Raw genomic sequence first — 15,937 nt, forward strand, 5'->3', positions numbered from 1 at the left:
CGTGTTGTACGCAAAACACGAGATTTAAGTATGCGGGTGAATGTCTTCTCTACCTAAAAAGGAACAAAAAGGAATGGTCTCTTTCATAAAAACTTACTGTGTCTCGTATGTATGTTAAAGCTTGCTTGTCTGCTATATTTTTAAAAGCTTTCCCACTACAATTATGATAAAGTATAAATCACTTACCATGGCTTACAAAGCCCTGCAGGATGTGGTTCATGCCCACATCCCCATACCAGTCATTTATGCTACCCTTCACCTTTGCTCACTACACTTTAGCTGCTGGCCTAGAATGCACTATATTTTTAACTGCCAGAGGGCCTTTGCTATGAGTTTTCTCTCCCTTGCTCTTCACTGGCTCACTTCTGCTCATCTTTTAGCTCCTATTTTATTTTATTTTTTTTATTTTTTATTTTATTTTATTTTATTTTACTTTTTAAAGCTGATTCATTTATTTTGAGAGAGAGAGAGAGTACACGTGCATGAGTGCAAATGGGGGAAGGGCAGAGAGAGAGAGAGAGAGAGAGAGAGAGAGAGAGAGAGAGAGAAAATGAATCCCGAGCAGACTCCGTGGTGTCAGTGCAGAGCCCACTGAGGGGCTCAATCTCACAAACCGTGAGATCATGACCTGAGCCACCAAATCAAGGGTTGGAAGCTTAACTGACTGAGCCACCCAGGTGCCCCAGCTCCCATTTTATATGTCACTACTTAGAGAGTCGTTCTCTAGCACTCAGTCTGAAAAGGTCCTCTTGCTCTTTTTTATAGTACCCTATTATTTTCCTTATACCAATTTGTAATTATGCATTCAAATATGTATTTACTTTTTAAAGCTTATCTCACCAGTTAGACTGGAAGATCCAGGAAGACCAAGCTTTATGAATATCACTCTTTATGCACATTGTTTAGCATAGTGCCCAACACATATTAGGCAGTCACTAAATAGCTATTGAATGAGAATGGTGTAAGTTTTAGGCCTTACAAAAAAAATCTTAGAGGCGCCTGGCTGGTTCTGTCAGTGGAACATGCGACTCTTGAATCTAGGATTATATGTTTGAGCTCCATGTTTGGTGTAGAGATTACTTAAAAAATAAAATCTTCTAAAAAAAATCTTAAGGGTGGGGGAGAGGGGAAAGTGGGTAATGGGCACTGGGGAGGGCACTTGTTGGGATGAGCACTGGGTGTTGTATGGAAACTAAATTGATAATAAATTATATATTTTTTAATATTAAAATATTTTCTAGACTTAATTCTTTAAGTTTTTGCCCTTTCCTTTTAATTGAGGCATCATTTACATATAGTGAAATATGCAAACCAAAGGTGCATAGTTTAATGAGTTTTGATAACTGTATACATCTGGGTAACCCACACCCCATAAATTCATAAAATACTTCTGTAATCCTAGAAAGTTCCATCATGCCCATTCTCAGTGAATTTCCTGCCCTAGAGACAACGACTTTTCTGATTTTTGTCGCCATCAGACTAATTCTGGAAGATGTTTTAGAACTTTGTAGGAAGGAAAACTATGCAAGTTTGGTTATATTGAGGTAGATGATACTTAGAATTAATTATAGATCATTCACCTCTGATCATAGCATTTAGAAAACATTTTCTCTAGATTCAAGTCCTGGGTCTCAGATAATTGTGAGAATCTACCTTGTTTAACTAAGATGGACCCAAAATAATATTTTGCAAAGTAGAACATCTCTCTGTTTTAGGACCTATTTCCTTTTTAAATAAAGGTTCATTTCACACTGCCAATTTTTATTAATACATTTATTCTAGGAAACACTTGTTTTCTACAAAAGTTTTTCTATTTTCAATGGGAAATGCTAAGTTAAATTTAGGAGAAATACCTGGGCATGTTGTTTTTATTTTCATAATTTCATTTTTAAGTTTAGTAAATGATCTGGAAGTATCTTTATACCTTTTACTCTTAGGTTTTTAAGCATATGAGCAAATTTTCAAGGAATTCTTCTGTGCATTTTTTGTTGTACTTCTCACAGGGTCATGTGAAAGTTGTTCAGTATTTGGTGAAGGAAGTCAATCAGTTCCCTTCTGATATTGAATGCATGCGATACATAGCAACAATTACAGATAAGGTAGGTTCACTAGATCATTGAAACACATTTGTGTTCTTTGTGGAATTAGATGCCAAAGTGTGCAATTAGCAACCTTTGTTTTGTCCTCTGTGACACCGATCACGTCATCTGTCTGTGCTTTAGTTTCTCTATATGCAAATGAAGAATGGATATAATAATTTTGATAAATTATTTTGAGGATTCCTTCCTGTTATGGACTATAATTACAGTGAATGCAGCTAAAATTTATAACTAGACTGTTACCTTGATTAGAAAGTTCTCTAAGAATACAAACTTTAAGAAATAGTGCTTTTTTTTTTTTTTTTTCATGAAAGATTGATACATGACTACACTCAAAGGATTGCTTATATTTGGCTCAATGAATTTCAGTTGTTTGGGCTTTATGCCCTGGACTTCAGTGTGCTTATCAACTTAAGTTTTATTTGGCCTGTTTCTGTGTTCCTATATTTATATTATTCCATTTTCCACTGTAGGAACTCTTAAAAAAATGTCACCAGTGTGTTGAGACAATTGTGAAGGCTAAAGACCAACAGGCTGCAGAAGCAAATAAGAATGCAAGTATTCTTTTGAAAGAGCTTGATCTGGAAAAGGTGAGTAAGAAAAATAATTTTTCTTATTAGAAATTGTTGAGGGGGTGTGGGAGGGAGGATGGGCTAAATGTGTGAGGAGCACTAAGGAATCTACTCCTGAAATCATTGTTGCACTATATGCTAACTAATTTGGATGTAAATTTTTAAAAAGAAAAAAAAAAAAAGAAATTGTTGAGGGACGCCTGGGTGGCTCAGTCGGTTAAGCGTCTGACTTCAGCTCAGGTCATGATCTCGTGGTTTGTGAGTTCGAGCCCCGCGTCGGGCTCTGTGCTGACAGCTCGAGCCTCGAGCCTGTTTCAGATTCTGTGTCTCCCTCTCTCTCTGCCCACCCCCCCTCACGCTTTGCCTCTGTCTGTCTCTGAAAAATGAATACACCTTAAAAAAAACTTAAAAGATTTGGTAATAGCTACTGATGGCAAAGGTGTGGATAGATTAGCACTCTAGCAAATTATTTTTGTTGTATGGTATAAATTGCTATGACTATTAATGGAAATGCTTTCACAAATAAAAGGGTGGTTACCCTTATTCAGCTATTCCACTTGCAGAAATTTAGCCTCAGGTAAATAATTAGACAAATGCTCGAAGATGTGAACTTACAAGGACATTCATTGCTGATAATAGGGGGAAACGTGTAAACCTTAAAGTCTTATCATTAGAAAATTAAAATTTAGCACCTCCATGATAAAGTTGATTACAGGTAAGATCAGAAGGGAAAAAAAGTTATATTCATTTTAAAATAAAGTGAAGTTCATAGTTAGATGATTAATTACTAAGGTAGTTTTCATGTCTATAATTTTGATTTTTGTGTAACTTCTCAGGGATATGGTCAGCAGTTCCCTAAATAGGTAGCCAGTTTATTCTTATGCCAACAGAGTGATAAAATTCCATATTTAGCTAAATGTGCAATGTCTTCTTTCACTCGTTTCTCATTTACGTAGGGGATTGGCAAACTTTTTCTATAAAATGTTGAATAGTAAATATTTTAGGTTTTGCAGGCCATATGGTGTCTGTCATACGTCCTCATCTCTGCCATCAGAGCACAAAAGCAGCCATAGGCAATAGGTAAATGAACAAGCATGGCTTTGTTCCAATAGAACTTTATTTATGAACACTGGAATTTGAATTTTGTATAATTTTCAAGTGTCACGAAATAGTCTTTTTATTTGTTTCAACCGTTTAAAATATCAAAGTCAGTCTTAGATTTTAGGCCATCAAACATAGCAGACTGGATTTGGTATTGAGGCCATAGTTTGCCAACCTCTCATTTAGGTAAATCAAAGAGCAATCAATTTATGCCTCAAAATGATAAATTATAGTTTTGAGGAAAATGCTTTACCTGATTACCATAGAAGAACAAATAACTTGATGTGTTTCAAACTCTCATCATGATGCTAGGCAACTTACTACCATGTTTTCCTTTCCGAAAAAAAAGACATTTTATAGTACTAATCACAGCAAAATCTAAAAGTGATCAGAATTCTGTATGTGGCTTAAAAAATTCTATAAGGTAGAAAAATAATTTTTACAATAGATTCTGGTTAATATTTTTAAAGTGAAATGTTTTAGAATTTTATAAAGATCATGATAGCGGAATTTTAGTCAAATAAACAGATACTGCATACATGTACATTCAATTCATCTATCATACAATTCACCCATTTAAAGTATACAATTGAGGGGTGCCTGGGTGGCTCAATCAGTTAAGTGTCCCAACTCGGTTTTCGGCTCAGGTCATGATCTCACAGCTCGTGAGTTTGAGCCCCGCATCCGGCTCTGTGCTGACAGCGCAGAGGCTGCTTGGGATTCTCTGTGTCCCTCTTTTCCTGCGCCTCCTCTGCTCTCTCTCTCTTCCCCTCTCTCTCTCTCTCTCTCTCTCTCTCTCTCTGTCTCTCAAAAACAAATAAATAAACATTAATATATAAATAAATAAGTAAATAAATAAACAAAGTGTACGATTGAAATGTGCCTGGCTAGCTCAGTCAGTAGGCATACAACTCTAGATCTTGAGGTCGTAAATTCACGCCCCCTGTTGGGTGCAAAGATTACTTCAAAAACTAAAATAGAAAAAATATTTTAAAATAAATAAAGTATATAATTCAGTGGCTTTTAGCATATTCAGAGTTGTGCATTCTTCACCACAGCCAGTTTTAGAATATTTTTACTGTCCTGGAAAGAAACCCTACACCCTTTAAGTGTCACTCACTTTATTCAATCTCTCCATCCTAGGTAACCACTAATCTGCTTTTTGTCTTTATGGATTTGCCTATTCTGGACATTATTCATAAATGGAATCATGCAGTATCTGTTCCTCTGAGACTGGCTTCTTTCACTTCATAATGTTTTCAAGGTTCAACCATGTTGTCACATATATCAATACTTAATTTCTTTTTATTCCTAAATAATATCCCATCTCTCTGTCTCTCTCTAGCACACTCTCTCTCTTTCCCTCCCACTCTCTCCCTCTCTGTCTCTCTCTCTCTCACACACACACGTGCACACATACACACCCATACATCCATTCATTAGGTGATGAATATTCAGGTTGTTTCTACTACATAGGTATGTAAGTTTTTCTCTTTCTTTCTTTCTTTCTTTCTGTTTTTTAAATATGGATCACTTCATGAGTTTGCATGCTATCCTTGCGCAGGGGCCATGCTCATCTTTGTATTGTTAGAGGGTTTTTAGTGTATGTGCTACCAAAGCAAGCACAGTGTTCAAGTTCTTGTATTAATGTGTTTTCATTTCTCTTGGGTATATATGTATATCTAGGAATGGCATTGCTAGAGCATGTGGTAATTCTATTTGAATTGCTGCCAGATTGTCTTCCAAAGCAGCTGCACCATTTTATGTTCCTACCAGCAAGTGTTTGAAGGTTTTAATGTCTCCATACCCTCACCGCTATTTGGTATTATCTGTCTTTTTGAGTATAGCCATCTAGTGGGTATGGAGTGGGTATCTTATTGTGATTTTGATTTGCTTTTCCTTGATGTCTAGTAGATATTGAGCAACTGTCTTCATATGCTTTGGCTACTCATATGTTCTTTAGGAAAATGTCTGTTCAGGTCCTTTGTGTATTTTTGAATTGAGTTATATTTGTCTTTTTATTACTGTGTCATAAGAGTTCTTTATTCTTGATACAAATCCCTTACCAGATGTATGATTTGCAAAAAAAAAATTTTCCCATTTTATGGGTTGTATTTCTACTCTGTTGATGGGTCCTTTGAAGCACAAAAACTTTTAACTTTGGTGGCGTCTAGCTTATCTATATTTTTCTTTTGGTGCTTTTATAAATGTGTTTTAACACTGGTATCCATGGGAAGCCTCGTGTCATAAGCAAAAATACCCATTCTTTATTTTATTTTATTTTTTTACTGTTCATTTCTTTATTTTGAGAGAGAGAGAGAGAGAAAGAGCATGAACCAGGGAGGGGCAGAGAGAGGGGGAGACAGAGAATCCCAAGCAGGCCCTGTGCTTTCAGCATGAGCCCAGACACAGGGGCTCAAACCACAAACTATGAGATCATGACCTGAGCTGAAATCAACAGTTGGAGCCACCCGGGTTCCCCACCCATTCCTTATTTTAAATATTTGTATTATTGGTGAAATGATACACCTGCACTTAATTTTCAGTCAAGAGAGGAGAGCAGAAAGCAGGCTCTTGCAGCTAAAAGAGAAAAAAGGAAAGAAAAGAGAAAAAAGAAAAAAGAGGAGCAGAAAAGGAAACAGGAAGAAGATGAGGAAAACAAACCTAAGGAGAATTCAGAACTACCAGAGGATGAAGATGAAGAGGAGAATGATGAAGATGGTAAGAAACGACTTTTTCAAATTAATGATAAAATTCTGTTCATCAACTTCATTTTGAATACTTTTTACTCTAATTAATTCTAGTTAGATATTCATTATTTTAATCTGGAATTGACAACTGGCTTTCATAGTAAATATTTCTAAATAATTTACACTGTAAAGTGATAGACACAGAAAGGGTAAAGGCAAGCATGTAATTTGAAGTTTCAGTTGTAATTTAAGTCCCTTTGTAAAACATCATGTATGTCCTACATGTTATACAGTAAAGAGATTTGCCAGCTTCTGTTCAGGTTCTTCCCTACCCTTTCCTCCTCCATTTGGAAACTGGGGAGAGATCCAGTTCCTCAATAAATTTTGAGCTAAGACTTGGGCCCAAAGCTATACAGGTTCATTATTCTCAGAGTTGTTTTTTGTACATTCTAGTAATGTTTGTAATATGCAAATAATTGTTCTTTATTTGAATTCTAATTCTAAAATTCTATGTGAAAATTTCCCTGAATTTAAAATTTTTAATTAAATTCCCATTTGTTAATATACAGTGTAATATTAGTTCCAGATATAAAATTTAGTGATTGAACATGTCCACACATTACCTGGGGCTCATCACAACAAGTGCACTTTTTAATCCCCATCACCCATTTAACACATCCCCCCACCACCTCCCCTCATCGACCTCCCCTCTGGTAACCATCAGTTTGTTCTCTATAGTTAAGAGTCTGTTTCTCGGTTTGCCTCTCTTTTTTTCCCTATGCTCATTTGTTTTGTTTCTTAAACTATACATATAAGTGAAATCATATGGTATTCATGTTTCTGTGACTTAGCATAATACTCTCTAGCTACTAATTCAAAGAGATCCATGCACCCCAGTGTTTACAGCAGCATTATCTACAGTAGTCAGACTAAAAATTTCCCTGAATTCAAACTGTATTGTGAGTTTTGGTTAACTCATGAGACTAACACCTCAGATCCTAAGAATGTTATGGTACATGTATGGAACTGGAGAGCGTTATGCTAAGTGAAATAAGTCCTACAGAGAAAGATAGATACCATATGTGTTCACTCTTTTTTTTTTTTTTTTCAACGTTTATTTATTTTTGGGACAGAGAGAGACAGAGCATGAACGGGGGAGGGGCAGAGAGAGAGGGAGACACAGAATCGGAAACAGGCTCCAGGCTCTGAGCCATCAGCCCAGAGCCTGATGTGGGGCTCGAACTCACGGACCGCGAGATCGTGACCTGGCTGAAGTCGGACGCTTAACCGACTGCGCCACCCAGGCGTCCCTGCATATGTGTTCACTCTTATGTGGATCCTGAGAAACTTAACAGGAACACATGGGGGAGGGGAAGGAAAAAAAACAAAGAGGTTAGAGAAGGAGGGGGCCAAAACATAAGAGACTCTTAAAAACTGAGAACAAACTGAGGGTTGATGGGGGGGTGGGAGGGCGGGGAGGGTGGGTGATGGGCATTGAGGAGGGCACCTGTTGGGATGAGCACTGGGTGTTGTATGGAAACCAATTTGACAATAAATTTCATATTTAAAAAAAAAAAAGAATGTTATGGTATAAGAGGCACCTGGCTCACTCAGTTGGAAGAGCATGCAACTCTTGATCTCAGGGCTATCAGTTCGAGCCCCACGTTGTGTGTAGAGATTACTTAAATAAATAAATAAAAACTTAAAAAAAAAAAAGAATGTTATAGTGTGAATGTTTTATACCAAGTTACACATCAAAATATGATATAGTATTTTTGTTCTAACAACAATAAAGATTTCTTTATTTACTAGTGAATACTCATGAAAGGAAAATATGACTTAAGGAACCGAATTACTCTGAATTATTATGTATATCTTGTCACAACTTGTTCTGAGTTCTGTGCTCTCAGTGTGATTTTTATCCTTTTGCTAATTTCAGTGGAGCAAGAAGTTCCCATAGACCCTCCTAGTGCAACCACCACCACCACCATTGGAATCTCTGCAACATCTGCAACATTTACAAACGTGTTTGGGAAAAAAAGGGCCAATGTGGTGACGACCCCCAGCACCAATCGGAAAAATAAGAAGAACAAAACGAAGGAGACCCCTCCCACTGCACATTTAATATTACCAGAACAACACATACCCTTGGCACAGCAGAAAGCTGATAAAAATAAAATAAACGGAGAACCCAGAGGTGGTGGTACAGGTGGGAATAGTGACTCCGACAACTTGGACAGCACAGACTGCAACAGTGAGAGTAGCAGCGGCGGTAAAAGCCAAGAGTTCAATTTCACCATGGATGTGAATTCCTCCAGTGATAGGAGATACCCGTCACTTCTTCTCCATTCCCAAGAAGAAAAGACAAGTAATGCCACTTCCAAAACTCAAACACGGTAAATTTTTCTGATTTGTTCACTCTCCATCCACCTTTCCTTTCTCGTGCCTGGCGCAAGAATTTAAAGTACATTTTTTAGCACAAATTACATTACACAACGTAAGGCTACCACATTGCCTGACTGCAGTATTCAAACCTGAAATTCACTAATATCCTAATCATGTGCACGTTATGAAGTGAGATTTTTAGAGATGTTTATGATTCAATTTTGAAGCTGAAAAAGTTAGCATACCTTGATTTTATTTTAACTGTGTCATTTTTATTGATTGTAGTCCAACTTTGAGCTTCTGAGTCCATTTAAATACTAAAGTAGATGATGAACTCTTTGTCCTATTTCTGCCTTTCCGAATTGTTGATAATTTGATGTGCCAAATTTTAATTCAAATATTTCAATGTAACTGTGTATAAATGAATAGTCTCTTGAGTTTCTATCTTAAAATGTGTTTTATTGGACTTGATAATTCTTTCTTCTCAGACTTGAAAGTGAAACAAATACTAATTCCTTATCAACAAGCTATAAGTCAGTGCCATTGCCATTAAGTTCTCCTAACATAAAGCTGAATCTGACTAGCCCCAAAAGGGGACAGAAAAGAGAAGAAGGGTGGAAAGAAGTTGTACGAAGGTAAGTAGAATTAGTCTTATCTTTTTAACTTTCATAGACCATGTAAGTTCTATCTAATGAGGTAGTTACCCAGTTAATTAATGAATCATTTGAATGTGGTTATTATTTGTGCCACACTAAATCCAGAGTAGGCTAAAGTAAAATGAGAAGCCATATGTAAATTTTGCATATATATTTTATATGACACAAAAAAATGTTGGCTTTACAATAACAAAAAATGTTTTATTAAAACATAACATCTACAGGGGCGCCTGGGTGGCGCAGTCGGTTAAGCGTCCGACTTCAGCCAGGTCACGATCTCGCGGTCCATGGGTTCGAGCCCCGCGTCAGGCTCTGGGCTGATGGCTCAGAGCCTGGAGCCTGTTTCCGAATCTGTGTCTCCCTCTCTCTCTGCCCCTCCCCCGTTCATGCTCTGTCTCTCTCTGTCCCAAAAATAAATAAACGTTGAAAAAAAAAATAAAATAACATCTACAGATGTTTCCAGATATACCATACAAAATGGTCACAAGCTTCTTACAGGGAAGATTCTACATTTGACAGGAAAATCACAATGTTATTAGTGAGGACTACAAGGTTTGTTTATCCCATTTTGGTTCAAACAATCAAATTTATCGGTATACAGTGTTTAAATTTAGACTTCACTAGAGAACCACATATCCTAAAGAACTGGCTAGCTGCTATTAACTAGTGCAGTTGCTATCCCGATAAGGGGGAAAAAGAGCCCATAAAATTAAAATAAAACTACCTTCACCCTCAAAAAAGAAAGAAAGAAAAGAAGAAAGAAAAGTACAGTAAAACCTTGGTTTGAGAGCATAATTCATCCCAGAAACATGCTTGTCATCTAAAGCCTGTGTATATCAAAGCGAATTTCAAGAACCATTGGCTCAGTTGTGATCATGTGATATTTGATATCACATACTACTCATATTGCAGGACATGGCTTGTTTATCAAGTTAAAATTTATTAGAAATCTTCGCTCATCTAGGGGCGCCTGCATGACTCAGTTGGTTGAGCGTCTGACTTCAGCTCAGGTCATGATCTCACAGCTCATGAGTTTGAGCCCCTCATCGGGCTCTGTGCTCACAGCTCAGAGCCTGGAGCCTGCTTCAGATTCTGTGTCTCCCTCTCTCTCTGCCCCTAACCCACTCCCACTTGCATTCTGTCTCTGTCTCTCTCAAAAATAAATAAACATTAAAAAAGAAAGAAAGAAAGGAAAGAAAGAAATGTTTGCTCATCTTGTAGAACACTTGCAGAACAAGTTACTCACAATCCAAGGTTTTACTGCACCTTCAGTCACAGTGTTTATATTTAAGCTAGGATGGGAGAAATGAATAAAAGCAGACAGGCCACAGCTTTCAAATGTTTTATACAATCCAGATGATACTTTTAGCCTCTGTTCATACTTTACAACAGGGAATCAGGACAAGATACAGAAATGCTAATGTATATCAAATCATATTAAGTCACCAAAGGACTGAAATGTCTGGGCTTTTATTCTGTATTGCTTTTGAAGTTTGTGTTCATTAAATGCAAACAGAAAGAAGTCTTGGCAAAATAGGAGAAGTGATACCTGATGATCAGATCGATTTAAATGTTACAGCATGTAGCCTAGTCTATGCTCTAGCTTTCAAAATACCCAAATATATTCTTCCCAGCATTAAGATAATAAATTTTGAGCATGAAGAGTATTTTAAGGGCTGCCTCTGATACTCTTCTAAATGGAATAATTCAAGTTTGAAGGTCCCTCCTTGAAAAGGGGAATCCTGGGGTCCAGCACTGAGCACTTGAAAATAATGGGTGTCGCTCTCATCTGGTTCTGCTTTACTTAAAAAGTGCTTCTGCCAGCAAACACTGGGTTTCTTTGATAGTCCTTAGGGACAGCCAGTCCAGGCCATCTTATTAGATCCCAGGATCAGCCTCTGGTCATCTCTCGGCTCTGCTCAGCTCACATGTAAGTGGAAGTCAAGTCCCAGGCTCCACTTGTGGGTTGCTTTTTATGTAGTTCAAACCTGAACTGCATTTATACTTGTTATTGCTAAGTATAAATTACTGATATTGATAAGCTGGTCTCTCTTACTTGGTATGAAGTTTAATAGTATGTTATGCATTGTTTTCATTTAGAAAAAGTCAGTCCATATGGTCATTGCCGTTTAGTTGATGTGTGATGTTTTCAGCAGATTGGAATGCTTAGATCATGAGTTATTTAAAATATAATTTTGTTTTAAATGACAAAGTAATATTTACTTTCACTAAGTTAAATTCAATATGAGAGGGAGTCAGTTTCTAAAACGAAAATTTATAGTAATTTCCCCTTTAAGGTTTGAGACATATTATTCTACATGAACATACTAGCTGAGACATCTTTTTAAGTAAAGACGTTTGTTTTCATAAGCTCATGTTTTGTTTCATAAGCTCATAAGTCTTCATTTTATAGGTCAAAGAAATTGTCTGTTCCAGCTTCCGTGGTTTCCAGGATAATGGGAAGAGGAGGATGCAACATCACTGCAATACAAGATGTTACTGGAGCCCATATTGATGTGGATAAACAAAAAGATAAGAATGGCGAGAGAATGATCACAATAAGGTAATTGTGGAAAATGTATATTAGTAGTTCTGTATGGAAATTAAATGTTTTTAGAAGCATACTTGTGTTACGCATGGCACAATCAAGAATTTTAAGGTTAAAATTACCTCTGTTTTTATCTCTTTGATCCTGTTTTTATGTTTTGTTGGTTTTCTCCCCAGGGGTGGTACGGAATCAACAAGGTATGCGGTTCAGCTTATCAATGCACTTATTCAAGATCCTGCTAAGGAACTGGAAGACTTGATTCCTAAAAATCATATCAGAACACCTGCCAGCACCAAGTCCATCCATGCAAACTTCTCATCTGGAGTAGGCACCACATCAGCTTCCAGTAAAAACGCATTTCCTTTGGGTGCTCCAGCTCTTGTTACGTCACAGGCGACAACATTATCTACTTTCCAGCCCACTAATAAACTTAACAAGAACGTTCCAACAAACGTACGTTCTTCTTTCCCAGTTTCTCTACCCTTGGCTTATCCCCACCCTCATTTTGCCCTGCTGGCTGCTCAGACTATGCAACAGATTCGGCATCCTCGCTTACCCATGGCCCAATTTGGAGGAACCTTTTCACCCTCTCCCAACACTTGGGGACCATTCCCAGTGAGACCTGTGAATCCTGGCAACACAAACAGCTCTCCAAAGCATAATAATTCAGGCCGTCTACCGAACCAGAACGGGACTGTCTTACCCTCAGAGTCTGCGGGGCTAGCTACTGCCAGTTGTCCTATCACTGTCTCTTCCGTAGTTGCTGCCAGCCAGCAGCTGTGTGTGACTAATACCCGGACTCCTTCATCGGTCAGAAAGCAGTTGTTTGCCTGTGTGCCTAAAACGAGCCCTCCAGCAACAGTGATCTCTTCTGTGACGAGCACTTGTAGTTCCCTGCCTTCTGTTTCCTCTGCACCTATCCCCAGCGGGCAGGTTCCCACCACCTTTCTGCCTGCAAGTACTCCTCAAACACAGCTTTCTTCACAAAAGATGGAGTCTTTCCCTGCCATGCCACCCCCCAAAGAGAAAGCGTCCACACAGGAGCAGCCCATGGCCAACCTGTGCACCCCATCTTCAACTGCAAATAGTTGCAGTAGCTCTGCCAGCAACACCCCAGGAGCTCCAGAAACTCACCCATCCAGTAGCCCCGCTCCTCCCTCCACTAACACACAGGAGGAGGCACAGCCACCCAGTGGATCTGACTTAAGTCCTATGTCCATGCCTTTCGCATCCAACTCAGAACCTGCTCCATTGACTTTGGCATCACCCAGATTGGTTGCTGCTGATAATCAGGACACCAATAACTTACCTCAGTTAGCTGTACCAGCACCTCGAGTTTCTCATCGAATGCAGCCCAGAGGTTCTTTTTACTCAGTGGTACCAAATGCAACTATACACCAGGATCCCCAGTCTATTTTTGTTACAAATCCAGTTCCTTTGACACCACCTCAAGGCCCACCGGCTGCAGTGCAGCTTTCTTCAGCCATGAACATTATGAATGGCTCTCAGATGCACATTAACCCAGCAAATAAATCTTTGCCACCTACATTCGGCCCGGCCACACTTTTCAATCATTTCAGTAGTCTTTTTGATAGCAGTCAGGTGCCTGCTAACCAGGGTTGGGGAGATGGTCCGCTGTCCTCACGAGTTGCTGCAGATGCCTCTTTCACTGTTCAGTCAGCATTCCTGGGTAACTCTGTACTTGGACACTTGGAAAACGTGCACCCTGACAACTCCAAGGCACCTGGCTTCAGACCACCTTCCCAGCGAGTTTCTACTAGTCCAGTTGGTAAGTTATTATAACTATTACTGCAGTTCAATATGGGGCTCTTAAGTGTAATTGAATCCTTCAAGATAATAAAGCACTTATTTTGTACATCGTATCACATGATCTTAAAGAAATGAGTCTGTGTCGGGGCGCCTGGGTGGCTCATTTGGTTAAGCCTCCGACTTCCGCTCGGGTTGTGATCTCCCAGTTTGTGAGTTTGAGCCCTGTGTTGGGCTTTGTGCTGATAGCATGGAGCCTGGAGCCTCCTTCCAGTTCTATGTCTCTTCTCTCTCTGCCCCTGTGCCTCCCCTTCTCACGCTGTCTCTTTCTCTCCCTCCCTCTCTCTCTCTCTCTCTCTCTCTCTCTCTCTCTCTCAAAAATAAACATTTAAAAAATTAAAAAAGAAAGAAAGAAAAAAGACTATGTCATAAATACGAAAGACCCTTTAATGATTGCTGTTTGAGGGGGCAGCAATATAGCTGTAGATAATCACTCACATACAATGAGCTGCCTTATATGGTCTATCTGATGTTTCTGTCCCTCATAGCAAGGAGGTTATACCTTGTGTCAGTCCATTTTCTAAGAATTGGTATAATGATATTAATAAAAAGGGACTCAGGATACTTCAAGGATTTCAAATTTATAGGCGTTTTTAAAATCATCATGAATGTTTGCATTTCTCAGATTTAAAAAGTTTGTGTTACAGAAGCGTTTAGGTACCAGTCCATAACCTACATTATTCTTTGAAATATTCTACAATATTTCAGTCTTGGGTGCTCAGGCTCAATATTAATATTATTATTAGAGATCCAGTCATTTGTGGGCTCTTAATGTAAAAAGACCAACTTAGATTCAGCTCTTTGGTTTTTTGAAATTACAAATTAGCTGCTAAGGCGTTATAAGAAAGATATAGATATGAGTCTAGTATTGACTTGGATATATTTAGAAAACCAGTCTTTTTTTCCAGAGTCAAAGAGCCAAATTTGAGTCTAATGTGCACTATTCTGAGAAACAAATTAGAAATTGTAACTGACATAGAATGGTGTAAGAGGCTCTGTTGCCTCGTAGCATTTTCCTTCCAGTGAGAAAACCGTCTTTCATAACCCAGCCTTCCTTTTTGTTTATTACAAACTGACCTATGGTGTTTAAATCTGGAAGGCGCGCCTGGGTGGCGCAGTCGGTTGAGCGTCCGACTTCAGCCAGGTCACGATCTCGCGGTCCGTGAGTTCGAGCCCCGCGTCAGGCTCTGGGCTGATGGCTCAGAGCCTGGAGCCTGTTTCCGATTCTGTGTCTCCCTCTCTCTCTGCCCCTCCCCCGTTCATGCTCTGTCTCTCTCTGTCCCAAAAATAAATAAATGTTGAAAAAAAAAAATTTTTTTTTTTTTAAATAAATCTGGAAGTTTATGGATATGGTGTGACCTTAATTTTCATTTCAGGTATGCTTTTATTTACTTGTCTTTTCAGGAAAACAGCTGTTATATCATCCTTCCTTCTTTCCTTCCTTCCTTCCTTCCCTTCCTCCCCCTTTCCTTCCCTCCCTCCCTCTCTTCCTTCCTTCCTTTCTCTTGCTTTCTTTCTTTTCTTTCTTTCCTTCTTTCTTTCTTTCTTTCTTTCTTTCTTTCTTTCTTTCTTTCTTTCTTTCTTTCTTTCTTTCGTTATTCACTTTTGAGAAAGAGACAGAGACAAAATCCAAAGCAGGCTCCAGGCTCTGAGCTGTCAGTACAGAGCCTGATGCGGGGCTCAAACCCACGAACCGTGGGATCATGACCTGAGCTGAAGCCGGACGCTTAACTGACTGAACCACCCAAGCGCCCCTATATCATCTTTCAAGTAAATATATAAGCCTACATAAGATCAACTGTGGTCCAAATGTTCTCTAGGATTTTTTTTCTTAATTTTTTATTTTTTTCTATAAATAGATATTTGTTTTCACTTTTTGTTTGGAGGAAACTAAAAGATTTTCAAAGGCCACACACAGGGTGAAAGAACTCATTGCCAGTGCTCAGGCAATCAGTGTAGAAAGCATTTATCTTTGACTTGACTGGCACTGACATGTGAATTCTGAATGCCTTAGCCAGTTTGACTTCAGAACTCTCATATTCTCATGTTTGAGCTCTTT

The 15,937-nt window shown here is 38.6% G+C and overlaps 1 protein-coding gene and 1 non-coding gene across 4 annotated transcripts in view; one reads left to right on the forward strand and one right to left on the reverse strand.

Moving 5' to 3' along the window:
• ANKHD1 (ankyrin repeat and KH domain containing 1) overlaps window positions 1–15,937 on the forward strand; it is a 134,740-nt gene that overhangs the window by 112,452 nt on the left and 6,351 nt on the right. For all 3 annotated transcript variants that reach the window (XM_040444675.1, XM_040444677.1, XM_040444676.1), the window contains 7 exons: window positions 2,004–2,099; window positions 2,573–2,689; window positions 6,319–6,493; window positions 8,402–8,858; window positions 9,336–9,482; window positions 11,917–12,066; window positions 12,228–13,840. In XM_040444675.1, the coding sequence (XP_040300609.1) occupies window positions 2,004–2,099; window positions 2,573–2,689; window positions 6,319–6,493; window positions 8,402–8,858; window positions 9,336–9,482; window positions 11,917–12,066; window positions 12,228–13,840 (2,755 nt within the window). The remainder of the gene's footprint in view (window positions 1–2,003; window positions 2,100–2,572; window positions 2,690–6,318; window positions 6,494–8,401; window positions 8,859–9,335; window positions 9,483–11,916; window positions 12,067–12,227; window positions 13,841–15,937) is intronic.
• LOC121010905 (U6 spliceosomal RNA) lies at window positions 5,292–5,398 on the reverse strand. Its single transcript, XR_005781420.1, has one exon. It is a non-coding gene; the product is annotated as a U6 spliceosomal RNA (small nuclear RNA).

This window comes from Herpailurus yagouaroundi, unplaced genomic scaffold (assembly GCF_014898765.1).
Source record: "Herpailurus yagouaroundi ecotype Mexico unplaced genomic scaffold, PumYag 192, whole genome shotgun sequence".
Classification (NCBI taxonomy): domain Eukaryota; kingdom Metazoa; phylum Chordata; class Mammalia; order Carnivora; family Felidae; genus Herpailurus; species Herpailurus yagouaroundi.